The following is a 26,871-nucleotide window of genomic DNA, read 5'->3' as shown; positions in this document are numbered from 1 at the left end:
ACTTGACAACTGGGCACTTAAAATAGTGGTGTTTTACTGTTGTTGCTGTGGGTGGCGCAGTGTGAAAGCCCTGTCATTTTGAGGGGTTCCTGGTGCAAACCTCTGACCTAAAGCTACATAAACTAGCCTGTGTCTAGTGTGAAGTCCTACAGGTGTCTGATTACCTCCAGGCTTAAGGCCCACGATCAGACTTTTTGACAACCAACATACAAATTGGCTGTTTTTAAGGCAACATCCGACCGTGTGTACGCTCCATCGGACAAACTTATTCGGTTTTCATCAGACTTTTGTTGGCCATGCGAACGCACAAACTTTTCAGCAACAAAAGTCCGATGGAGCAAAGTCTGATCGTGTGTACAGAAAACCATAGGACTTTTGTACAAAGTACAAACACGCATGCTCAGAACCAATGCAAAAGATCAGACAACAATACAGAAGTTGACCAAAGGTGGCGGAAAAAAACACATGATTTGGTGAAAGTTGGCTGAAAAAGTCCTGCCGTGTGTATGCAATAAAAGTTCACAGCCAACGCCCTATGTACAAAAATCCAAGGGAAAGTTTGTACAAAGTCCGATTGTGTGTATGAGGCTTAAGACTGTGATAATCTCTTGTTGAGACTGACTGACTTAATTGACCTCTGGGTCTGTGCTCATTAAGACCTTAGATGTTTGAGAGGCTTGAACTCTCTCCCACCTGTGCGTGGGCTAGCTACACCTACTCAGACTTATGCAGTAGTAGGGTAACAATGACCACTACTTTGGTATAGTCTCACACCTCAGACCTCTATTATTTTGGACTACCATGCTCCTTCACTGGAGGGTGAAGGATTAGATCGGGAGTTCAGGCTATGCCTAGGATAGAATGTTTGTTGGATCACATATCAGAAATACACACCATGGGAAGTTGTTTTGTGTCTTTTCTGTTATATAACAATCTTATGGCTCAATAGAAATGCATAATATTGATTGTGACTGTACACCGTTGCGTATCAGAAATGCATAACATTGAATTGTTAGTGACACTTCTGTGTTATAACCGTACACTATTTATAATCCGAAACGTACAACATGGAATTGTCAGCGACATTTCTGTTGGTTATGTGACTGTACAAAGTTGCTATTCAGAAATGCACAGTGTAGAGTTTTTGCTAGTGACATTCCTGTTATATGACTGCAGAAGTTGCTATTCAGAATCGCACAGCATTGAGTTTTCGCTAGTGACATTTCTTTTGGCTATACGACTGTACAATTTGCTATTCAGGAACACAGCATTGACTTTTTGCTAGTGACATTTCTGTTATGACTGTACAAGGTTGCTAATCCGAAAGGCACAACATTAAATTGTCAGCAACATTTCTGTTGGTTATGACTGTACACGGTTGGTTGCTAATCAGAAATGCACTGCATTGATTATTATTTTTTTCTTCTAGTGACATTTCTGTTATTGGACTGTGCAGTGTTGCTAATCAGAAGTGCACAACATTGAATTATTGTTGGTGACATTTATGTTGGTTCTTTAAAGTGGTTGTATACTCCTTCCCCTTTTTTTTTTTTTTTTTTTTACTTTTACCTACAGGAAAGCCTATAATAAGGCTTACCTGTAGGTTAAAAAAAAATCTCCTAAACCTGTACGGTTTAGGAGATATTCCCCTTGGTATGCGCCGCTGATTGCAGTGGCGCATGCGCACAAGGGGATTCTCGGCTGGAAGCCCGGCAGTCGCCAGACCCGGCTGGGATGGAATCTCCCGCGCGCAGGAGGAGACGACCAGGGTGAAGCTGCCACCCGCAGAGAGCGCTGCCTGTGACCTAGATTGGGGGGGGTGTTGAGTGCAGGGCTGGTGACAGACCGGAGGTGCTTGGTGGCTGGTGACCGACCGGGGGTGCTTGGCAGCGGGTGAAGCGTTTTGCCCCAACACCCCCCCACCCCCCCCCCCAAAAAAATACTACCAACCACCACAAACTTTGGTTTGCAGATCATAATGTGAAATGGTACAGGATTTCAGTACGGACCAAAGACTTTGAGTACTGTCCGTGATGCGTGTTTTTTTTTTTTTTTTTTTTTTTTGCACTAACATTTTAACATTACATTTTTCAGGACAAGCTTTTGTGCTTGTCCGATCGGATGAACAGTCGCGATCGGCTCTCCAAAGCTGTGTACTAACAATTCGATTATCCCACCATCGCTTCGACAGCGGTATTCTTTTCTGATTTTCGGATGGTGTGTTTGGGCCCTGAAGCTCACCATACACTTTATAATCTGATTGTACAGCGGGTGTGCTAATGAGGTCAGCTGGTGAATTGCTTCCTGTGTCTTTAAAAGTGTTCATTTCCTAAATCTACATACCAGGAAGTCATGAACATTTCTATGGAACAAGGAGGGCGAGGTAAGGCCTTGTTTTAAAATGCATAGAAAACTTTTTCTTTTCTACAACAGAAGTACATTAAGGCTGGATTCACACCTGTGCATTTTGCAGATTTGCACTATAGAATGTGTTCCATAGGAAACTATGGTAAATGGACTGTAGTGCAAACCTGCAAAAAGCACTAAAAATGCATAGGTGTGAATCCAGCCTTATGGTATATTGGTTCATAGGGAAGCTGGATTTAAAAATAAAAAGTGAACTTGTTTGAGAACCACAAACCGACAGCTGCAAAAGATGTCAGGACTTGTAGTTCATTAATACAAAGAACTCTGTGAATGAAGGGTTTGGTGTATCAGAAGATTGAGGAGAGTTGTTGGAAAAATAGATTTGGTCTTTGTGTCTAATTATCTATCTGTGATTTTTGTGCAGGTACTACAACACGTCGCTAAACAAGGCTTGAGAGCCCAGTCCACGGCCGCCCACACTGCCTCATCTGCCTCCACCTCCTCCCATCCTGGCTTCAGCTTTGGTAAGTTTCCACTATCTGCAGATTAGCATTATAATTAGCATCTGAGGCATTCATCGGAGAGCCTGGGTAGAATTTGGCAGCAGGTCTAAATGGGCGGCACAGGTAATTCTGTATTATAGGGAAACAAGGTCTGACTTGTAAACAAGTAATTGTGCTTGATGAAAGAAGTTTCAGAAGGTACTGCTATGTGTGTAGTAATCGCAGATCAACTTGTATTGGCAAAAACACATATGCAATACATCTTAGGCCTAGGGTTGGGGGAGCCATAAAAACATGTGACTGAGCCACACTTTTACTGTTTGTCCACCCCCCCCCACCCCCCCCCCCCCCCCCCCCCCAAGGTGCAGCGGGGATATACATGTCCTACGACTGTCATATCTTGCACCACAGCAAAAAAGTTATCCCATCTATTGTGTTCATCACAGGACCCATGGAGCGTGACCTGTCCAAGTGCAAATGACTTAGTTGCTGCGTAACGGACTTAATGCCTCCTTACTTCCTGTCAAAGTTATCCAATGTGGATTGCGCTTCAGAGGACTAACACAGCCGTAAACAAGCCCTTGCACATATTGTCCCATGTTTTGTCTCCCTAAAGTACAGAAAAATACTGGTTGATCTTGCTGTAGTGAGCTGACAAAGCTGCCTGTGTCTCACTGAAATCCCAGGTAGCGTTGTCATCTCTGCCGAGTTTTCCCCTGATGGACTACAGAACCCCCCCCCCCCCTCCATAAACCTCCCTTGTTTACATTCCTCTTTGAGCCCCCCATTCACATTGGAGTGACTTGTCATGCAATTTGACAGGTCAAGCCTATTGTCGAAAGTAGTTCCTGCACTAGATTTGGCGATTTTTTTTTTTTTTTTTTTTTTTTTTTTTTTTTTTTTTTTTTTTTGGGTACAACTTGCATAGACATCTGTGCATGAAGTCAAGGCAACCAGCATCTTCAGATGGAAGTTATCAGTGACATGCTCCATATTATTATTTTTATTTTTTTTGTTTCCATGTGTAACTGCACATTGCATATTCTTTTTGCTTTGCTGAAGAATCCCTGATGTGTTTTTGTCTACACAGAGCTCAGCGAGCAACAGAAAGAGTTTCAGGCTACAGCCCGAAAATTTGCCAGGGAAGAGGTCGTTCCAGCAGCCGCTCACTATGACAAAACCGGGGAGGTGAGCTGCTGCGTTTTCTTTGTATTGATTACAAAGTATTGCAAACTTATTAAAGCAATTCTTTTTTTTGTCTTAGTATCCGGTTCCCCTCATCAAGCGGGCCTGGGAACTTGGTCTGATGAATGGACATATTCCAGAAAGCTGCGGTAAGTTTTAAGCTCCGCCCCCCCATCTTTTAATTTAGTTTCCAGGGAATGACTTGAACTACAAGTACCATCAGCCTCTGCAGCTGATGGCTTGTAGTTCTGAGCGGCCTTCAAAGTCGCTGATGAGCGGCCTGCACAGTTTGTTTGCAGGAGTCCAGCATTGCACCCCTGATCCACCGTTCACAGGTGCAATGCTTTTCAGGCTCCTTAGGGGAAAAAAATAAATAAATGCACATATTTTTTGTAGGAAATAAAATGTGCATTTATAAATTTTTTTTTTTTTATTTTTTTTTCTTCCCCAAAAGGTGAACTTATCCTTTTTTTTTAAAGTGGAAGAAAAAGGCCAACACTAACTATTCTTAAACATTACCTATCCTGCATTTGCTCTGTTAAAAAAAATTAAATAAAAAAAAATTCTGTGTTCTTACCTTTTTTTCATGTGTTGGGTTCTAGCAACGTGATTCTCCAGCTCCCCTGTGTTTAGTGAGCAGCTGCTGCAGGGGAGAAGATAGTGCCGATAATGGTTGGACCATGAAAGCCTATGGGCTCCCAGAACTTAGTCATTGTTGAGCGCTCCCTTACACGGACAATGGAGCTGCAGGATCATGTGACCTGACCAGATTAAAGAAAAATAAGTATACAGATCTTTTTAACACAGGGTAGGCTGGATAGGTAGGAGGAGGGAGAGGAAACCTTTTTTTTTATTTTATTTTTTTAAACAGCTAATGTTGGGCTTTTCCTCCACGTTTCTTTTAAATGATGTAAAATACATTCAGGGTGCATCAAGACTATAGGGTGGGGGTTGAACATGTCTGCGCTCCAAATAAAGTTCTGCTTAAAGCGGGAGTCCAACGTGTGTGTGTATTTATTTATTTATTTTTTCACGCCCGTGATGTCGGCACCCGAAGCCGATCTCTCGATCGTCTCTCGGGTGCTGCCGCCACCATCTTGGGTATGGGAATCAGGAAGTGGAGCCTTACGGCTTCATTTCCCGGTCCCTACTGCGCATGCGTGAGTTGCGCTGCGCAATAAGGATGGTCCCCGCTGTCTCTGGGATCTGTGTTTCCCAGCAGACAGCGGGGGACCTTCGGAAAGGGGCGTAGCTTCTGCAGATATCTATGCCGGAAGTGGGTGCAGATACCTGTACCCCCCCCTCCCCCCTGAAAGGTGCCAATTGTGGCGCCGGAGGGGGAGGGGGGGAGGGTTCCAATGAGCGGAAGCTCCACTTTAGGGTGGACCTCCGCTTTAAACCAGAACTTCACTCAAGGGGAAGTCCTTCCCTCCTTCCTCATTTTGTCCTAAATATTTATGGACTTTTTTTTTTTTTTTTTTTTGGGATGTGGAAGAAGGGAGAACCCCCCCCAAAGGTGCTGTCCTGTATAGAGTGGAGGTATCTGCTGGGCTGTCCTGGCAAGGCTCTAGCACTTCTGGTAATATTGAGGTTTGCTTGGTTCCTCCTGCCTCACACATTCTTATTGATCCAGCACTGTGACGAGCTGTTGCACCAACCAATAGGAATGTGAAGATGGGGGAAACATACATGTAGTGTATAAAAGATGGCAAACGCCTGACAGAGAACAGCTAAAGCTATGGAAAAGCTACACATTTGTTCTATGTTCTCGTGCCCCATAATAACCTCTTACTATAATTAGCATTTCATGTTGTGGTGCCAGTTTGTATTTATATGGATTTGCATTGTGTCCTGTGATGTGACTCCTCTGTTCATGTATGTGTGGTCTTCCTACAGGTGGCCTGAACCTAGGCATCTTTGACACCTGTCTGATTACTGAGGAAATTGCCTATGGATGTACTGGTATTCAGACTGCCATAGAGGCCAACTCCCTGGGGGTGAGTAGGTGAAGAGTTAAAACTGAACTCCAGCCTTTACCATTGCTCTTGCACAATTGTACATGCTCCTCTCCTGCACTGAAATGGCTTACTCTGATTTTACTGCACACTGTGACTGTCTCAGTGTGCATTAGAAGCTGCAGCAAGTCGACAATGCAGTACTGTATCAAAAAAAAATGGGCTGGTCATGAAGGGATGTAAACCTTCCAGAGCGGATAGTGGTTAAAGGGTAACTCCACTATCACGGGGGTAAAAAAAAATGGAAAAAACATAATATAGCGTACTCCATTTATGGCACAAGTCACATTGTAAATGAATGCTTCTAAAAAAAAAATACCTTTCCTTTTCAGTCTGCAGCTCTGTAATGTTCAGAAAATGCAATGGCTACCTGGAGATGTTCTGTACATAGAATATATACAGAACGCCCCCAGAAACATCCATTTCCTGCTTGTGTGATTGGCTCACTGATTTGACCAGAAGTCTACACTTAGATACAAGTCAAATTTCAGGCATCCCCTGCAGCATTAATGTCATTTTTGGTGAGATACTCCAAATAGGAAATCATGTCTAAAGGGATGCAGACCCTTCAATTTTCTTCATTAGAGCCCTGCGGGTGGTGCAGCAGCTTATTCTTACCTCTTGCAAGTACAATAAATTGGTGTCCTCCTGTTTTGGGAGGGTTTTGTTTGTCTGTTAATGTGTACATTTCAGGATCAGTGTGGGGAGATTCTGTAGCCAGGCACTATTTTCTCATTATTCGTAGCAACAAGGGGGTGGGATGAGTGAACATGATATTCTTCCACACATCACCCCTAGAGGGCGACCTCTGAGCAGTCTCCCATAAGATGTAGTAACAGACATGAAATGCATATTAAAGAGGAAGTAAACCCTGATGGGTTTACTTCCTCTTTCATTCCTTGCAAAGGTAAAGCATAATGGGCTACTATGCATCGCATAGTAGTCCATTATGTGTCACTTACCTGACACGGGAGCCAGCGAAGTCACCGCTGTCCCCTGTAGTCCGGCGCATCCATCTTCTCGCTGCTCCGCCACTGTCATTCTGCGAAGCCGCAATGACGTCACTCCCGCGCATGCACACGGGAGCCGCCACTCGCGGCATATTGCCGTTAACCACGGCGCGCCGCTGTCTATGGTGCCTGTCTTCGGGCAAATATCTCCTAAACCGTGTAGGTTTAGGAGATATTTCTTGGACCTACAGTTAAGCCTTAATCTAGGCTTACCTGTAGGTCAAAGTTGGTTGTAAGGGTTTACAACCACTTTAAAGTGGTTGTAAACCCTCCTGGGGGAAAAAAACAAAAAACACCCTGCAAGATAAAGGCATTATAAAGCTCATTATGAATTCGTTACCTGAGAACGAAGCCCCAGCAGCCATCCTTGTCTCCCCCCTCCGGCCAGCGCCATCTATCCCGGAGGTTACTTCTGGGTTTCGCGGTTCCGGCGCTGTGATTGGCTGGAGCCACGATGACGTTGCGCATGCGCGGTAACTGCCGGGAGCAGCACAGTACAACTGAAGCAATGGCACGTATGTGCCATTGCTTCAGTTGGCTTAATTTCGCATGTGCTGCATGACGTCGGCACATACAGGGATATCTCCGAAACCGCGCAGGTTTAGGGGAGATCCAGTGCAGCTACAGGCAAGCCTAATTATAGGCTTTCCTGTAGTTTTAAAGTGGTTGTAAAGGGTTTACAACCACTTTAAAACTGGACTTGTCCATAAATGTAACTAAGAACAAATCTTGGTATACAATGACTACATGGAAGCATAAAAGGCAGATTTTTGTCAGCCATAGTATTCTTCCTATTGGCACCTTTTTATGCAATGGGCCTAGTAATATTCTAAAAGTAAATGTTCTTTTGGTCCTGTGTGTGTTCACTTTGTGTTCATTTTTACAGCAAATGCCAGTCATCATAGCTGGCAATGAGGCACAGCAGAAGAAGTACCTGGGAAGAATGACAGAAGAACCTTTGATGTGTGTAAGTAGAGAGTTTGGAGTTATTTTTATGCTGTTTGCATTGTTCTTTGCTGGCTTCTGAGTCTGGAGCGCTATTCTTTTTGAATGGAAGGAAAGAAAAAGCTGGGAAGCGAGCCTGGTCTTCTATCCCTTCAAAGCCACGTGACTGACCTTGGAGTTTGCTTCAATGTTAAAGTGGAGGGCCACCCAAAAAAATGCATTAATAAAATTTAAAGAAAAATTAAAAAAAAATGTTTTTTTCACTTACCTGAAACGCTGTTGCTAGGCAGTCTTCCTGATCTGCCTCTTCCTATTTCGCGGCGCTTCCTCCTCTTAGGTGAGCGGCCCTGTTGCCTTCTGAGATGTGTGTGTCCCAGAAAACAATGGGGCCATTCTCAAAGCGTTGCGCGACTTGCGCATGCGCAGTAGGAAACGGGCAGTGAAGCCACAAGGCTCCACTGCCTTTTTCCCTTTGTTAGGATGGAGGTGCCGGCAGCGGTTCCGATGGATGGATCGGCCTCGGGGCGGCCGAAATCGTGGGATCGTTTGACAGGTTAGTGTCCTTATTAAGTCAGCAGCTACAGTGTTTGTAGCTGCTGACTTAAAAAAAAAAAAGTAAAGTATTGGCCAGAACACCACTTTTAAGTCCACAGAAAATTCATATGATGCAGGCTGCACACCTCAGCCTCAATTTTATGAATGGGATATTGCATTGCAGTATATAGCCAACAGTGAGATTATAGATGCTTTTTGTAAACACACCTTATTTTATTTTTCCCCAATCGTCTTTCAGGACAGCCACCTTTGAGAGACACTGGCTCCTCCCCTCTTAGGAAACACCGCCTTGATTTTCATGATTTAAGCCTCCTCCTCCCTTCGTTCCTCAGTTATGGTGTTTCCTCCGGTGGGGAGACATCGCTAAGGAACCTTAGCTGAATTCGGTTGGTGAGACTGAAGCTATCCGAGCGGAGCCCCGGCCCCACTCGGTTACCCGACCGTCTATCGGTCGGCCCTTGACAGTCGGATCAGCGGGGAGCTGAAGCGTTCGTACTGTCTATACACCCTAAACTTCGCTTGGGGAAAGCAGGAAGTTTTACAGGGTCGTCCGTCCGTTCACCCGCGGGTGTTTTAACGGAACAGGCAGTCCGGTCGGCTGGGGAAGCTGAACTTTTGACTGACCTTTTTCTCTATACGCACTCCAATCTTCGCTTGGGGAAAGCAGGAAGTTTTTGGGGAGGTTCATCCCTGCGTTTCGCCCAGTGGGGCGCTGCAACGAGGACGTCCAAGGCCCCCCTGTGTATCCAGTCGGCTGGGAGCCAGAGGCCGGACCGGTTGGCGGGCGACGTCAATTCCGGTGGGGGCGGACCTCTTCGTTGGATCCGCGTCTTCCGGTTCCGGACGCGGCACGTGGAGGGGAACCTAGCGTTCGGCTGGTGCAGCCTCTCTTTCTACAGTTGCACAGGTAGCTGTTGGAGGCACGTTCGTACCACTCTTCCTCAACAGGAGAATGTCCAAAGCAGTGGCTTCGGGAGCTCCAGGAGTAACGGCACCAGCCACTCAAAGGTAAAAGCCCTGGCGAGGGGTTCCCTTACCTTACAACCAGTAGCTCCACTGGTGTTTTTTCCCCCTAGGTGGTCGGGGGGAAGGGCAGTGCGTCTGGGATCCAGATGGAGATTGATCCTAGGGGAGGGCACTCCCGGTGGTCCTCTTAAGTAGTGCTGGTGTTTGTTTTTTTTTTAGGATTTTATGCTGCTCTTTTATCTCTAGGTCTCTGAAGGACATGAACAAGTCTCCCTTTGGTTCTAGGAGGGAGCGTCCTTCATATAGAGCCTCTTTGGGGGAATCCCTGGTTCAAAGGCACTTGGTAAAGAGTGTATTGAGGCACCGGATAGCTCAGTCAGACCTTTAACCTAAGGTTCCAGTGGCCTCAGAGGGTTCAGGTCCCTGTTTGAGCGCCATTAGGAAACAGGCAGCAGAACACGGTGCATATCTGGCGGCTTCTGTGAAGGTTACAATGGCCTCAGCTCCAGAGCACTCTTTCACCAGCACAGCAGAGTGTTCCACCTAACCCGATGGATGTTCCTCCTGCAGGTTAAGGGAGAGTCTAGAGGGTTCCAGAGAGGAAGTTGAGGAAGAAGTTGACAGTGCCGTCTCAGACTCCCAAGGGACTCTGATAAAGGTGAGGGCTTGGGTGGGGAACCCAAAAGAACCCCTCGATATAAACTTCCCCCTGGATGAAGTGGATAAGCTCTTGAGAGCTATTCATACCACTTTAGGAAGAAGGCATTGTCACCCCACGATCAGATGTACTAGGACCTGGGGGAAGCGGGTGTTCCCGGTTCATGATGTCTTGATCGATGCCATCAGGATGGCGGGGTCCCGAAGGAAAACCTTTCTTTTCTGGTGCTTTAAAGCAAAGGTTTTTTCTTGGGCGGAAGAGGAAGCTCTTGTCTGGAATAGAATCTCCCAGGTTAGAGACTACCTTTCTTCAGACGTCCAGGCATACTGACCTGTCCTCGGGGACATGGGAATACTTTCAGACCCTATGTTTGAAATGATGGACTCACTTCTGAAGTCTATCCTCCTTTCCCATACGGCTTAAGGTGTTGGCATACGCTGCTTCGATTCAATCCAGGCGAATGTATGCAAGATCTTCGGCTCTGACCAACTCAGCCTGGAGGGCTCCAAGGCTGAAGACATGGCAGGGGGTCAAGGCGTCCAAGGCAAAAGCTCTGTGTAAACCTTTTTACAGGAAACCTGCTGTTGGATGGATTCACTTCTGAAGGATGCCTGGGATTTATAATAAGAAAATCTTTAAGCCTGACATAGAAGCCACAGTGGTGGCTCGTAATATGAAGTGTTGGCTTATCCAGATTAATGCATGAAGCAATGACAGCAGAGGAGACTTTTCTATCCTCCTCTCCCATGGTGCTTAAGGAGTCAGCATACACTGCGGGTGCTTCGACTCAATCCATGCGAATGTATGCAAGGTCCTCGGCTCTGGCCAACTCAGCCTGGAGGGCCTTAAGGCTGAAGACATGGCAGGGGGACAAGGCGTCCAAAGCAAAGCTCTGGAATCCTTTTTTCAGGAGACTGCTGTTACTGCTACTGTTTACTGCTGTTTGGGCCAGGTCTTGAAGCAGTGCTAGATCGCACGGCTGATAAGAAAAAGGCCTTTCCCCTTAAGAAGAAATATGGGGAGCAGTAAAAAAGGGGCCTTCCTCCCCCAGTGGGAGATGATCACCTCCAATCAGTTTGTGTTGGGGATCATCGTAAGAGGTTACCGTTTGGAGTTTTCAGAGCTCTCCTCTTTTGAGACTCCTTGTCACTGAGCTGCCAAAATGTGCCCTTCTTTCCTCTTCAGGAGTTAGAGGAACAGGAAGTGGTAATACAGGTCCCAGCAGGATATATAGAAAGGGCTCCTATTCTCACATTTTTGTGGTTCACAAGCCTTTGGGAAAATTCAGGCTCATCCTGAACCTGAAACGTCTGTGTGTCTTAGTCACCTACAGATGGCTTTCGTTGGTTTTGGTCACTGGGTGAGGGCACCTCTTCCACCAAAACTTTTTCAGGGCATGGATAGTATGGATGCATACCTGCATATTCCCATTGCAGAGAACCACCAGCGTTTCCTTAGGCTGGCAGTGATAACTTCTGTAGGGGTGCTACACATTCAGTTCAAAGCACTTCCCTTTTGGGCTATCCCTTTCCTCCTCCTATCTTCACCAAAGTGATGGTAGAAGTTCTGGCATTCCTGCGTCTCAGGGGAGTCTCGGTGATCGTGTGTCCTGAAGATCTTCTCCGGTTTGTACCTTCTCTGACGCAGTCGATTTGGGATCAACAGGTAACAAAAGACCTGTTTGTGAGCCTGGGTTGGCCTCTGAACCTAGAGAAACCCAACTTAAATTCCTTACCAGGGGGTCACCTTCCTGGGGTAGGTGCTGGGCTCAACAGAACAAAAGGTCTTCCCTCCTTGGAGAAGATCCAGAAGATAGACAGAGCACTGTTGTTTCTCCAGGGCAACTGTCAAAAACTCAGTTAGGCAGGTTGAGTTTACTGACAGCCACGCTCCTAGCAGTTCAGTGGACGGGGTCATGTTACCGTCCTCTGTAAACTATTCATCTTGAAGATTTGGGACCACAGTCAGGGGTCTTGGGACTCTTTGGTTCCAACTCAGGTAAAGAGGTCCCTTTGGGAAAGGGAGCACGTTTGTTACAAGACCTAGAATGGAGTTTCCCAGTATCCAGGGTGGTTACAACCGATACGAACGGCTTAGGTTGGGGTACACACCTAGACTCCTGTTTGGTACAGGGTACCTGGGAGAGGAAGGAATCTAAGAGATCCTCAAATTGGAGGGAGTTGAGAACAGTAGATCTGGTTCTCAGGACCTCTCAGAGTTCTCTGGAGACTTCATGTAAGAGTCATGGAAACAATCCCGTGGCAGTGGCTTGCGTCGACAGGATGGGGACTCCTGGAGCGGATCCTTTATGGGTCCTAGCGAAGGCCATCCTCAGATGGGCCGAATATTGAAATCCTGTCTTTTCAGTGATCTGTTTTGAAGGAGAGCAAATCCTGATTTTAGATTTCCTCAGAGCAACCAGGTTCTCAAGCAGGAGGTTCTTCGAATGGATCACCCAGAGTTGGGGGATTCCTTGGATGGACCTCTCTTTTTCTCAAGGGAAAACGCAAAGGAAGCCATCTCCTGTTCCATGAACAGGGGAGATGGGAGGTCGGGAGCAGACACACTAAAGCACAGAGTTAGGGTTTCTCTAAGTGCTATGCTTTCTCCCCTCCCGTTCTGATTCCTGCAGGGTCAGGGAAGTTTTCAGGTGGAGATTACTACCTATTTTTTAATCACACCTCTTGGGCCCAGGAGGCCGTGGTTCTCCATTCTGAAGGGCCTGTCAGGGGAACCCCCCCCCCCCCGGGTTTTCCCGGTCTAGGAGTGTCCCTTCTCCCAGGGTCCAGTCTGCGGTCCCCAGGTGGATTCTTGCAGCTTGGCTACTGAGAAGGAATTGCTGAAGGGCAAAGAGGTCTCAGACTGTTTAATAGCCACTCTTCTGAATTGCAGGTAAATAGAAACTCAGACCATTTTCTTGAAGGTATGGAGACGGTTCAACAGCTGATGCTCAGAGAACTCCTTCAATGTGCACAGCCTCGTAGCCGTTCTAGAGTTCCTGCAGTCAGGGGCAGATAAAGGTTTAGCCCCATAAACATTGAAGAGTCAGGTTTTCGCTTTTAGCGTATTCCTGGAAGGGCATCTAACATCAGACCTTGGTATAGTAAGGTTCTTAGAGCCTTAAGTAGGCAAAGACCAAGCCTTTGGTCGCCCCCTTCCCAGTCGGGGTCACTCATTAGTTTTACAGGTTCCCACAAAGGAACCTTTTTTCAGCAATTGGAATCTGGCTGGTTATGGTTGATCACTCTCAAAACTGTGTTTTTTGTGGCGATCACTGCGGCAAGGAAAGTGAGTAAACTCTAAACCTTTTCTGTTAAGGCACTCCCTTTCCAGACCATTCAGTTTTTAAGATCATTCTGGCCTTTTTACCTAATGGTAGTCTCTAATCCTCAGAGAGTCCGAGAGATTATGCTGCCTATTTTTCGTTCAAAACCAGTGAGCGAACAGGACACATCTTCTTGGACGTGTCCTTCATTATTTTGGTTACACAAAGCCAGTTCAGGAAGTCTGATTTACCTTTGGTGTTACTTCCAGGGGCTAGGAAGGGTTCCAAAGCCTTTAGACGTACGCTAACCAGATGATTAAGGTCAGCCATTGGGCAGACTTGCGCGGTTGGGGTATTAAAGCCTCCAGTTAGAATTAAAGCACACTCAGCCAGGACAGCGGCAACTCCGCAGACAATGTGGGCTGGTGTGTCTCCTGAACAGATCTGTAGAGCCGCAACGTGGTTCAAGTTTTCTACGTTCGTGAAGCACTATAGATTGGATCTTCTCTCAGCCAAAGACCAAGCCCTTTGGTCACAAGGTGCTGCAAGCAGTAGGTCCCACCCTAAGACAGGGTACTCGCTTATCCTCTCAAAGGTGGCTGTCCTGAAAGACGATTGGGGAAAAATGGAATTACGTACCGGTAATGTCCTTTTCCAGGAGTCTTTCAGGACAGCACCGGTTCCCACCCAAGTTTTTTGCAGATCATCGGGAACTCATTACATGAGGCCGTCAGGTAAGACTTAAAAGTTTGTTTATTTGACGTGTTCTTGTGTCTCCCCAGTTGGCCGGAGGTACTCTGGAAGAACTGAGGAACGAAGGGAGGAGGAGGCTTAAATCATGAAAATCAAGGCGGTGTTTCCTAAGAGGGGAGGAGCCAGTGTCTCTCAAAGGTGGCTGTCCTGAAAGACTCCTGGAAAAGGACATTACCGGTACGTAATTCCATTTTTTGTACATGTGGGGGAGATTTACTAAATCTGAGGCACTCAGAATCTGGTGCAACTGTGCATAGTAACCAATCCGCTTTTAACTTCAGCTTGTTCGTTTAAGCTTTAACATTAACACCTGGAAGCTGATTGGTTTCTATGCAAAGCTGCACCAAATTTTAAGCCCTGGTTCACACCTGTGCGACTTGGGGAAAAATGTGCTACTTCAGCGTGATTTCAAAGCCGTACATCAATGCGATCTGCACTGCCCATTTCATTTAATAGAAGTCTATGCAAGTTGCAATCAAATTGGTAAAAAGTAGTGCAGGAACCTTTTTCATAATCACTGCGACATGAGACTTGGAGATATGAACGGTTCCATTGGCAGCAGCGGGGTGCGGCTTGTCATGTGATTTGGAACTGTCAAAACGCACCAGTGTGAACGGGTGCTAAATCTCCCCCATAGTGTCAAAACATGGCATACAGTAGTAGACTTTGGGGGAGTTTTACAAAATCTGGTGCAGCTGTACATGTTAATCAGCTTCTTACTTCAGCTTGGCCAATTAAGCTTTGGCAATAAAACCTGGAAGCTGATCTGTGTGCATCAGTTTTAGTAAATCTCCCGCTCAGTGTATAATATGTAGTCTTGTTTTTATCAGTTTTGTTCATTACGGATATTATTTTTTTTTTTTTTTTTTTGTACGTTTTAAAAAAAATCCCAATAAAATACAAATGTGCATCAAAGATATCGCTATAGATATTGATATCGATATAGAAAGAGAGAGCGAATCATGATAACCAACAGAAATATATTGTAGAAAGACTAATGTCTAACATGGTTGAAGGGTCTACAGGAAACACATCAATATCCTTTGGCATATCATGGCATAATCCTCCAGCATAACAAACAGAAACATGTCCAATAATAAACAAAATATGGAGAAATGAGATTAGGGAGAAAGGGGACACCGTGGATCTCAGAATGTGAAGATCAACATTGCAAAATCAAATAAGCATAAGAGATATCCATCTAAGGCTTTGGAAGAACCGTTTCAAGGCAATAAACAGAATCATCCCAAACCTCCCAGATTTTATTAAACCTTGGTATTGAATCCCCAATTAACGCAGTCAGGTGTTCCATCCTGCGTAACTTGGATACAGTAGACAGGAGTTGGGAGCCAGTGTGAGGAAACTGAGACAACCAACATGGAATGGCTCTTTTTGCTGCTAGTAAAATTTACAGCTACATTTTTTTTATGTGTAGTTCAACTGCATGACAAGCGGTCTTCACAACAGTCTTGTAGAAATGCTCTCCATTTTTGTGTATAGTATCTGGAATGAACCCAACTTGGCCCTTTTGCTTACTGAGACAGTTTTGTATTTTTGCTAAACTATCACTAGTCAATATGGTACATTATCCTACAGGCCTACTGTGTAACTGAGCCTGGAGCTGGTTCAGATGTGGCCGGCTTGAAGACCAGAGCAGAGAAGAAGGGCGATGAGTACATCATCAATGGACAGAAGATGTGGATCACCAATGGGGGCAAAGCTAACTGGTATGGTGTTGAGTTCTTTTATGTATTTTATTTCTTCCTTGCTCCTTTGGCCCTTAGCCCTCGTTTACACAGGGTGAAGTAAAGCATAAGCCTGGTGGAGGGCCATGTTTACCCACACAGGTGTTCCCATTGATGTCAGCGGACACAGACGCTGCTCCCAATCTGACATCTGTGCGAGTGAGGGTGCATAACCCCAGTGCAGACAGTGTGTGTGTTCATGGCCATACACCCACATAGATGTCAGATTAGGAGCAGCATCTGTCAGCTCAGCTGCTGTGTCCCAATTGACATCATTGGGACTGCCTGCACAGGGATGCATGGAACACCTGTGACTCCCCGTGTGGGTTAACCAAAACCACCCACATGTGTATGCTTTAGTGTAAACCAAAGTTGACAGAAAAATGTGTATTTTAGCTATGGGTAGAAGTTTGACTTTTAAAGTGGTTTCATAAATCTCCTAAGGCTAGTCTTGTGTCTTGCCATAGTCTGTCTCCCTCTCCCTCTGTTGCAGTAGGTCAGGATTCCACTTGTCTGTATTCTCTCTATTCTTGTATAGTATTTTTATATTGGATGTATTAAGGGAGGGTCATTTTTTTGCGTGCATGCGCAGGAGTGACGGCTCCGGACAGTCACAGAGCCACATTACGAACGCTGAAAAAAGATGGGTGAAGATGGAAGTCCTCTTAGCGGTGACTGCTCGCCGCTGGAATGGCTTTGTTCTAAGGGCAAGCGCATTATGGCTTTACCTTGCAAATTTAAAAAAAATGTGCAGTTTACTACAGCTTTAAGGCCTAAGTGACACTTTTGCTTTCTAATTTGGAGTATTTTGTCTTGAGTTGTGAAATTGGCTTAAAAGAGTCTGATTAACCAGTGAGCTCCCACCCCCCTAGTACACAGTAAAGAGGTATTTCCTCTATATTCCTCCCCAGCGCACACATAGGTTCAGGGTACAGGATCTTGGGCTCAGCCATGGGTTATACCAAGCTACGTTCAGGTGACTGCACTTTGGCAAAATCTCCAGGGACATCCCCTCTTTAACCTTTCCCAGTCCCGTCACAGAAAGTGACCACCAGCACTTTATATTTGTTGATATACAGTCGCCATCTATGCTGCACCATACTATAATATTTAAAAAGGAACTTTTCACGGACACATTTATTCACCTATGCCTATGATATATTACTTTTTTATATCTTTTACTGTATTGGATTATCTCATTGTAGTCATTTACCATCACTGTGACTTTATCGCATTGGTCCATTTAGGATCAACAATGACCAATGTGTGATTTATGCACTTTACTATATGCTCAAGCCTATATGTGCCAATTAAAGTGGTTGTAAACCCTTACAAACCACTTTGACCTACAGGTAAGCCTAGATTAAGGCTTACCTGTAGGTGCAAGCAATATCTCCTAAACCTATATGGTTTAGGAGATATTTGCCCGAAAACGGGCACCGATGTCTACGGCGCATGCGCCGTAGACAGCGGCGCGCAGGCGCACTGAGCGCGGCATTTTCAAGAATGGAGCTGCCGCGCGTGTCGACTCCCATGCGCGGGAGTGACGTCATCGCGGCTTCGCCGAATGACAGCGGCGGAGCTGCGAGACACCACCAGCAAGATGGATGCGGCGGACTACAGGGGACAGCGGCGACTTCGCTGGCTCCTGTGTCAGGTAAGTGACACATAATGGACTACTATGCGATGCATAGTAGTCCATTATGCTTTGCCTTTGCAGGGAATGAAAGAGGAAGTAAACCCATTAGGGTTTACTTCCTCTTTAACATGCACTTTATCTTGTGTTGAAGTTTACATGCGTTGCCTCTCATTAGTGCATTTACCTCAGAGCACTCTTGCACTTTACTTTATAATTTATACAGCGCGGCACTACTTTTACCTTATCTGAATTTTCTGCAGAGCTGCATCAGATTTTGCACTCTCCAGTTTTAGTAAATCGCTTTGCAGTAGTGTGAACTTAGCCTGGCACTTAATGGCTCAAAAAGTAAAAACTTCATTGTGCTTTCTGCTTAAAAAAAAAAAAACGTATCCTTTTATTAAAAGTATAATACAATGACCTCATATAAAATCCATGACATAAAAAACATATCTTTATAAAATATAAAACTAATTTAATTTAAATGCTTGAGGAGCAAATGTTGAATTCCACCGCCATCTAGTGTACAAATTATAAATTGTAACCCTATATAACAATTTTTAAAAATCATTAATAAAACAGTTTAAAGCGGGGCTCCACCCAAAAGGGGAAGCTCAGCTTGCAGGTATCTGCTCCCACTTTCTGCTGAGTTTGCTGCAGCAAACTCGGCCAAGAGTTGGGTCCTCGCCACAGCCGGCCCATTGAGAAAGCACAGAGCGATTTGTGGCAAAGAAAATCGGCTGTGAAGCCCCAAGGCTTCACTGCTGGTTTCCCTTACTTGAGATGGCAGCACCAGCGAGCCGATTCAAGAATCTGCTTGGGTGAGGACACTATGGGATCCCTGGACATTTAAGTTTCCTAATAGTAAAAATCAGCAGCTACAGTAGTTGTAGCTGCTGACTTTTTTTTTTTTTACTTTTTTTTGTTGGAGGGTGGGCTGGAGCTCCGCTTTAAGTCCAGACCTAAAGTTAACCCCTTTGCTGCCAAAGTTTGCATCTCCAAAGATTTATTGCAATTCCATCAGACTCCTCCCCCCTTTTTTTTTTTTTTTTTTTTTTTTTTCTTTCGATCCACCAAAATATTAAATCTGTTGGGTCTTTATGGTTATTGACATGCAGTCTGCTGTGATCGATGTTTATTGGTGAGGCATCTAAACTCATGGCCACCAGCCTAACATTTTTTATTAGTACTGACCCAGGGTAGCAGATGTCCTTCTCCTAACTCAGTTCTGCTGACAGCCAGCTTTGCTTCAACTTGCCAGTAATCTCTGAAAATTCCTTCCTTATGTGCTTTTCATCTCAGTTTTTTGACAGGTTTTATTGGTTATTAGTGACTCTTTAAGGTTTCTTGGTTGGTGGTACAGCATTCAAATGTCCCATCTTTGGGTGCATTCTCCTAGTGTTTATATTGGATGCGTTGTAGTCTAAAGCATATACAAAAAAAAAAAAGGGTTATACTGATACTAGTACCAATGCACCCCTCTGTGTCCCTCCTGTCCCCCCCTGTCAAAGAACTGTCAGGATGGAGAGCACGGGAAGGACCTGGTAAATGTAATTTACCGGCTCCTTTTTCTGAATGAACAGATTCGGTGATCACTGACTATTCATGACTGAGCATCAGTTCACTATGCTTCAGTTTATGAATGGAGAGGAGCCTCTGTCTCCTGTCCATTAATTTTCAGTGCAACTGAGGCTGCAGAGAAGGACTGGTGAATCTCTGTCCTCAGTCCCTTTCCCTACTTCAAAGGGGAGATGTCAGGGGTCTGTTAAGCCCCCCCCCCTCTCCCAACAGGGTAAAATAAAGGTGTGTGTGTATATATATGTGTATATATGTGTATATATATATATATATATATATATATATATATATATATGTGTGTGTATATGTATATGTGTATTTGAAAAAAAAAAATATATATTTTTTTTTTTATTAAACAAAAAAAACTGCCCCAACAGGAAGCAGATTATTCATATTTAATGAGGGAATACAACTACCTCTAAAGCATATGTAATTACAAACTATACATAGTTAAAAATTGATAACAATTCAATCAAACTTTACACACACCTCCAAATGTGATTGTAAAGGAAACATTTTTAATAATAAAAAAAATAACCCGCATATTATACTTGCCTGCTCTGTGTATTGATTTTTTTGCACAATGCAGCCCCGATCCTGCTCATTTTCTCGGGTCCCTTGCTGTCGCTTTGGGCCCCTTCCATCTGGTACCCCCAGAGCAAGCAGCTTGCATTGTGGGCACCCAAGCAGGCTCGGCTCTCTCTCATTGGCTCACTGGCCAATGGCTCCTGTTGCTGTCTCAGCCAACGAGAAGTGAGAGTTCCTCAGAGAGCAGAGGCTAGATCGCGATAAGGCTCCAGTAAGTTTTTAGGGGAGCTGCAAACAGAAGATGTGCAAGCCTTTTGCTGTGGGTGCGCTCGTGCATGCTGGCTCCCAAGCCGGCTCTGAGTCCATAAGATAGGGAGCACCGCTCAGCCCCGCCCCCCACTCCTATCTCACTGGCTGTGATTGACAGCAGCAGAAACCAATGGTTCCTGCTGCTGCATCTCAGCCAATCGGGACGGAAAGATTTGGCAGAGCCTCGGGTCTTTTGTATATCGCTGGATCAAGATTGGGCTTAAGTATAAGGAGAGGAGCTGCATACTGAGGCTGGGTACACACCATTGCGAATTGGATGCGGGTTTTGACCCGGTCTCTATGGAAACGGTTCACTTATCCGCTGCAGGTCCGGTGCGAATTTGCACAGAAGTACTATGTGTCTTTTGGTCTGTTTCAGGTCTTGATAAAGCACAGGACCCCTGCTGGGTTCACACCCAGCCTGAAGTGTGTTTGTTTGTTTGCCTTCATGCATACAATGGGTGTTCAAAATCGACTTCCTTTGGTTGCACTGGGCTCACAGGAAAATGCTGCAGGGAACAGGGCATGCCATTATGTGATGCTGATCTGTGCAGCATTCAGAAATGCCCACCTCTGCTGTGAGAGAGAGAGGGAATTCATATGCTAAAGTAGTTAGACTGCTGCAAGTAATTGGACTTTTTAAAGTAAGGGAAGAAATTGCAATAAAAGAATCCTGCACTCTGCACAGATTAATTTTTTACGGGCTTTCCTAGCACGGGTTACTGCGGGGAAAAGGAGCACAGCGATTTAAGCAGCCTCCAGATTTTCTTCTGTTCCCTTCTTCATAGCAATCTGTTTTTTGTTTTGTTCTGCAGGTATTTTCTTTTGGCACGGACAAATCCTGACCCCAAATCCTCAACGGGAAAGGCTTTTACTGGATTTATTGTCGATGCTGATACTCCTGGAGTACAGCCTGGAAGAAAGGTAAGTACCTGTAGATCTATATTAATAGAGGTCCAAAACCAACATAAAAGCTTTTCTGTGATTGGGTTTGCATATTTGTTAAAGGGTAACTGCACCTTGCCTATTAAATATGACCTTTTATGTCCCCAACACTTGTCACTGTAAAAAAAAAAAAAACTAGTGCCTGAGGGCTTGCAGGCAAAGTTCTCCTTTAAACGGCCTTTTCTCTGGTGTGGCCATCTGGAATCGAGATCTGGTGCATGCGCAAACACACCGTGGATGTCTTTGTTGGGTCTATGGAACCTGACAGAGCCCTGTGGCAAATCTGCACAGGTATGCCAACCTCTGCCAGCTGGCAGAGACCCTATGATATCGCGCATGTGCAAGATCCTCTGAACTGCCTTCTAGGATGCCTGATGTAGACATCCCATTGTGGGATCTCGAGGAATCCAGATAATTTGTACAATCTGCTAGATTACTCAGGGTTAAGTCCAACAAGGTGCATCTCTAGTTTACCTTTTTGTCATTTAATCTCCTTCATAAAATTCAAAGGCTTCTGTGAATGAACGGAGGAGGGGAAGGGTGGCCAGAGTTTCTGATATATGAGAGAGAGAGCAGCGTTTCTTCCGACTGAGTTCCGTCGTTTTTTTTTTTTTTTTTTTTTCCTTTGCGATTATAGCTGTACTCTGGGAGCTCCATAAAACCTGTCCCATGTAAATTAAAGTGGTTGTAAAGGCTGAAGCTCTGTGTCTTGTGGACACATAGTGGGGCACGGCATGGGAGCGAGCACACACCAGTGCCCCCCATAGCCAGTTGCTTGCTATCAGGGGCACTCGTCAAGGGGGAAGAGCCAGGAGCGGTGGTGGGACCTGAGAAAAGAGGATCAGGATTGCTCTGTGCAACCCATGCACATTCTATAATTTACTTTGGACATGCCCAGTCATCCCGGGTTACTGGGAACAAATTATACAATTTTTATATGACCACATGGCTTCACCCTTACAACTGGACCCTGTGTGTATGTGTATATGTATGTATGTATGTATATGTATGTGTGTATATATATATATATATATATATATATATATATATATATATATATATATATATATATATATATATATATATATACAAATTATCCCAACAATCGCGAGTCACCTGCTCAGATATATACAGGTTTAAAACCAATGTATATTAAAAGTACTACCGATTTTAATAAAATCACAGACCAGATAGCAGCCACTTGAAGTATAATAAAAAAATATAACCTGACTTCAACAGAGGCCCTCTGTTGAAGTCAGGATGTGACGAAACTCGTCAGGGCGTGGTCACAACTGCGTAACCGGAAGTGACGAGTGCTCTTCACCGTCAGCTGTTCCCAACCAGGCAGTGATCATGAACGCTGTGTATGTAACACGGGCGCTGTTGGGACCAGGATAATCGGTTATTAGACATTCATTTTCAATGTTTTACTAACTGTGTTTAAATGTACGTAAATTGGGAGCTGGGTTGGCTGTATTTAGGTATTTCTTAATAAAGCAGTGATTACGCTATGTCCACAGTTCCTTGTCTTTATGAACCCCTTTGCATCGCAACGTTCACCTGCTTTCTAAGATGATGGGAGTCTGGTTGAAGGAAATACTGGTTTAAGGCTATCTTCTTCTTTTTTTTTTTTTCTCATCTGTTTGTTTGATTTTGAACCCCATTGGAGAAAGAGTGCCTCACGCAGTGAAAACTGGGAGTTGGTGTAGGGTGCACATACAATCCATTGCCTAGGATCACCCACCTTTTTAAAGAGTCAGTGTGCTACATATTTGTGGAGTTGGACACTTATCCATCATCAGCGTTGCTATAACATTTGGACTGTTTCTTTATTTCTGGGGAGAGATATATATTCACACACACACCGTGTGTTTTTTTTATTTATTTTTTATAAATAAAGCCATAGAAAGTTAGTTTATGCATGTGAATTTACTTTTTTTGTTTAATAATTATAAACATTTCTTTGCTTTACAGGAGTTGAACATGGGCCAGCGATGCTCAGACACCAGGGGCATTGTATTTGAGGATGTCAGAGTTCCTGCTGAGAATGTCCTGATTGGAGAAGGGGCCGGGTTTAAGATCGCAATGGGGGCCTTTGATAAAACCAGACCACCAGTAAGATCTCTGTTTATATAGAAAGTCCTCTACAGCTGGAGAAAGACCTTTGCATGACTGCTCATATCCTTGTTACAGGTGGCTGCTGGTGCTGTTGGTCTTGCCCAGAGAGCTCTGGATGAAGCCACTAATTACGCAATGGAGAGGAAGACATTTGGAAAAGTCCTTGTTGAGGTATCTGAATGCCGCACAATAATATAAATGTGTACAGATTGTAAATACAAAGTTTGCTTATCTTGTAACAGCAGCTTACAGTTGTTTCTTGTATGGATCAGTGACATCACCTGGCCTTCTCCCAGGGTCCTGGCAAAGCTCAGAATCCAAATTTCATGAAAACATTTTTCGTCATTAAAGCGGAGTTCCACTCAAAAGTGGAAGTTAAGCTTTAAGGCCTCGCCCTCCTCCTATGCCACATTTGGCATTTCATTTTTTGGGGGCGGGGAGTGGGTACCTAGTTTTGACGGGTACCCTGGTCCCACTTCTGCTCGGGTCGCCTAGGTGACTGGAGCGGAAGTTCTTTTCTCCCCCTCCCTCCAATCTTCTGGGACAGATCCTAGAAGGTTGCCCGAACATTAAGGAGGCACAGCGCAACTTGCGATAACCGAGGCTTTGGGTGGCCGCATCGCTAGACCATGGGACAAGAGAGTGCGTTTATTAAAGGTCAGCAGCTTTGTACCTTGTAGCTGCTGACTTAATGAACACAAAAATGAGTGGAACTTCACTTTAATCTTTTCCCATATAACAGGTTTTATACATTGGGAAAGGGGGTGTTGTCTACAAGATGGGCAGACCTTGCATTTTTCAGGTCCACTTTAAATATTACAAGGTGGATAGTTGGGTATAAGGTTGAGGATTAGGGGGTTCAGGTTTAGAAAGTAAACTGGTTAGGTTTAAAAAATTCCAGGTATGGCTATATCATACATTTTATATAAAACAATTATATATTCTTCAAATCTGTTTTAGCATCAAGCTGTCTCATTCATGCTTGCCGAAATGGCCATGAAGGTGGAACTGGCTCGCCTGGCATACCAGAGAGCAGCCTGGGAAGTGGATGCAGGCAGAAGGAACACCTACTACGCCTCCATCGCCAAGGCTTTTGCCGGGGACATCGCCAATCAGGTGGCTTCAGACGCTGTGCAGATTTTCGGTGGCAATGGCTTTAACAGTGACTACCCTGTGGAGAAGCTAATGAGGGATGCCAAAATATACCAGGTGAGGAAAGCACGAGTAGAAAAATGTCAGCAAATTTGGTATGCACAGCACTGGGTTATTGAAACTGGTATTTTTATGTGATTTGCTTCTATAACATATACAAAAACCAGCAATTTTATTCCTTGTTTAAACCTGATATGATGTAAAACAAGCCAGGTTAAAGTGGTTGTAAACCCTTACAGACCACTTTGTGCTACAGGTAAGCCTATGACTCTTACCTGTAGCTACCCAGGAAATCTCCTAAACCTGCACAATCCTGGTTTCTGGGTATATTACTGATAAATTGACATATTTGGGAGTGTTCTGATGTCTGAAAAAATTCTGATCTGACAAGCGTTTGATAAAAAAAAAAAAAAAAAAAATTATCTTTATCGATCTCACAAAAGTGAGTACGCCCCTCACGTTTTGGAGAATATTTTATTCTATCTTTTCATGTGACAACACTGAAGAAATGACAGAAGTGAAAATGTCTAACTTGAGCCCAATGTGTCAATTTTTTTTTTTTTTTTTGCGTGGCCACCATTCTTTTCCAGCACTGCCTTAACCCTCTTAGGCATGGAGTTCACCAGAGTTTCACAGGTTGCCACTGGAGTCCTCTTCCACTCCTCCATGACATCATGGAACTGGTGGATGTTGGAGACCTTGCGCTCCTCCACCTCCCGTTTGGGCATGCCCCACAGGTGCTCTATGGAGTTGAGATCTGGAGACATGCTTGGCCAGTCCATCCCCTTAACCTTCAGCTTCTTTAGCAAGGCAGTGGTCATCTTGGAGGCGTGTTTTGGGTCGTTATCATGTTGGAATACTGCCCTGCGGCCCAGTCTCCAAAGGGAGGGGGGATCATGCTCTGATTCAGTATGTCACAGTACATGTTAGCATTCATGGTTCCTGCAATGAACTGTCATTAATGTCTAAACCGCTGGCAACAAAAGTGAGTACACCCCTAATTGAAAATGTCCAAATTGGGCCCAAAGTAACAATATTTTGTGTGACCACCATTTTCCAGCACTACCCTAACCCTCTTGGCCATGGAGTTCACCAGAGCTTCCCAGGTTGCCACTGGAGTCCTCTTTCACTCTGTCCTGTTAAACTGCTGTATGGTCTTGGCCACCGTACTGCAGCTCAGTTTCAGAGTCTTGGAAATCTTCTTTAACCTAGGCCATCTTTATGTAGAGCAACAATTATTTTATTTTTTTAGATCCTCAGAGTTCTTTGCCATGAGGTGCCATGTTGAACTTCCAGTGACCAGTATGAGAAAGTGAGAGCGATAACAACAAATTTAACACACCTGCTCCCCATTCACACCTGAGACCTTGTAACGCTAACAAGTCGCCAGGACATTGGGGGAGGGAAAATGGCTAATTGGGCACAATTTGGACATTTTCACTTAGGGGTGTGCTCCCTTTTGTTTCCGGCGGTTTAGACATTAATGGCTGTGTGTTGAGTTATTTTGAGGGGATGACAAATTTACACTGTAATGCAAGCTGTACACTCACTACTATACATTGTAGCAAAGTGTAATTTCTTCAGTGTTGTCACAAAAAAAGATAGAAGAAAATATTTACAAAAATGTGAGGGGTGTACTCACTTTTGTGAGATTGTGTGTGTGATTATTTTTTTTTTATTTTTTTTTTTTAATATATAAACATCCATGTGGGTTCTGTGGCTGTGAAGTAAAAATGTAATTTGTAAGTGTTTTTTATTTTTTATTTTTTTTTTTATTTTTTTTTTTTCCCCTGCGGTGGGTACAGATGCAAAGTATAATCTAGCACACAGTTCTGTCAGCAGTATGTAGCTTAAATACAATTCATCATAAATACAAATCTCATAGATGTAATGCAGCCAAGATTCTACATAAAACTCACACGCTTACTAGGGAAATATCCAATAAGCTGTATCAAGTAAGCCTTGCCAAAACCATGTTTTTTTTATTTTTTTTTAATTGGCATAAGCTCTGCACATCCCAATCTTGTACGTCTAATGAGTCTCAGATTGTGTATCCTCTAGGCACATCACAGCAGTGTTGTAAGGAATGTTTCTGTTTTTCAGATCTATGAAGGCACAGCCCAGATCCAGAGACTCATCATCTCTCGTGAACTTTTTAGCAGGTACAATAAATGAAGATCTGTCGGACTAATCACCTCTGATGACCGCCACAGTGACGATTGATAACCAAGCATCAGCCTTAATTAAATGTTTGCTCTCCTTGCCCAGGAAACTGTTAGCTATTCTGAATTTGCACTCAGGATTTTATTGTTTTTTTTTTTTTTTATAATGATTACTTGCAGAGAAAGGCTTTTTGTAATGTAATCGCTGTTTTAATATCAGTTAATGAAATTTTTAATACTTTGAACTGTTCAAAACCTATGTTTTATATGTTAGTTGTTGGTGCTTCTTGACTAAATATTAATCCATCCAAAAATAAAAATAAATCATTGAGAATGGTGCTATAGAAGTTAAAATGGCACTGGTTATGTAATCATAAAGTGTATCTAAACCAAAGAACATAAAGGTAATACATTGCTGCTTACCATTCTTAGATGTGTCTGAAATTTCTATTTAGGATTTTTTTTTCCCCCTTTAT

General features: G+C 44.2%; 1 protein-coding gene across 1 annotated transcript in view; it reads left to right on the top strand.

Annotated features, from left to right (window-relative positions):
• ACADM (acyl-CoA dehydrogenase medium chain) overlaps positions 1-26,817 on the top strand; it is a 31,749-nt gene extending 4,932 nt beyond the window's left edge. The window contains exons 2-12 of the mRNA XM_077450431.1: positions 2,792-2,891; positions 3,961-4,058; positions 4,135-4,204; positions 5,952-6,052; positions 7,967-8,047; positions 15,819-15,949; positions 20,834-20,942; positions 22,938-23,078; positions 23,157-23,252; positions 24,042-24,290; positions 26,337-26,817. Of these exons, the coding sequence (XP_077306557.1) occupies positions 2,792-2,891; positions 3,961-4,058; positions 4,135-4,204; positions 5,952-6,052; positions 7,967-8,047; positions 15,819-15,949; positions 20,834-20,942; positions 22,938-23,078; positions 23,157-23,252; positions 24,042-24,290; positions 26,337-26,408 (1,248 nt within the window). The 3' untranslated portion in view covers positions 26,409-26,817. The remainder of the gene's footprint in view (positions 1-2,791; positions 2,892-3,960; positions 4,059-4,134; positions 4,205-5,951; positions 6,053-7,966; positions 8,048-15,818; positions 15,950-20,833; positions 20,943-22,937; positions 23,079-23,156; positions 23,253-24,041; positions 24,291-26,336) is intronic.
• The last annotated feature ends 54 nt before the right edge of the window (positions 26,818-26,871 follow it).

This window comes from Lithobates pipiens, unplaced genomic scaffold (assembly GCF_037356315.1).
Source record: "Lithobates pipiens isolate NorthernLeopardFrog02 unplaced genomic scaffold, aLitPip1_a1.2 Scaffold_23, whole genome shotgun sequence".
Classification (NCBI taxonomy): Eukaryota; Metazoa; Chordata; class Amphibia; order Anura; family Ranidae; genus Lithobates; species Lithobates pipiens.
This window is presented reverse-complemented; position numbering and strand designations above follow the sequence as displayed.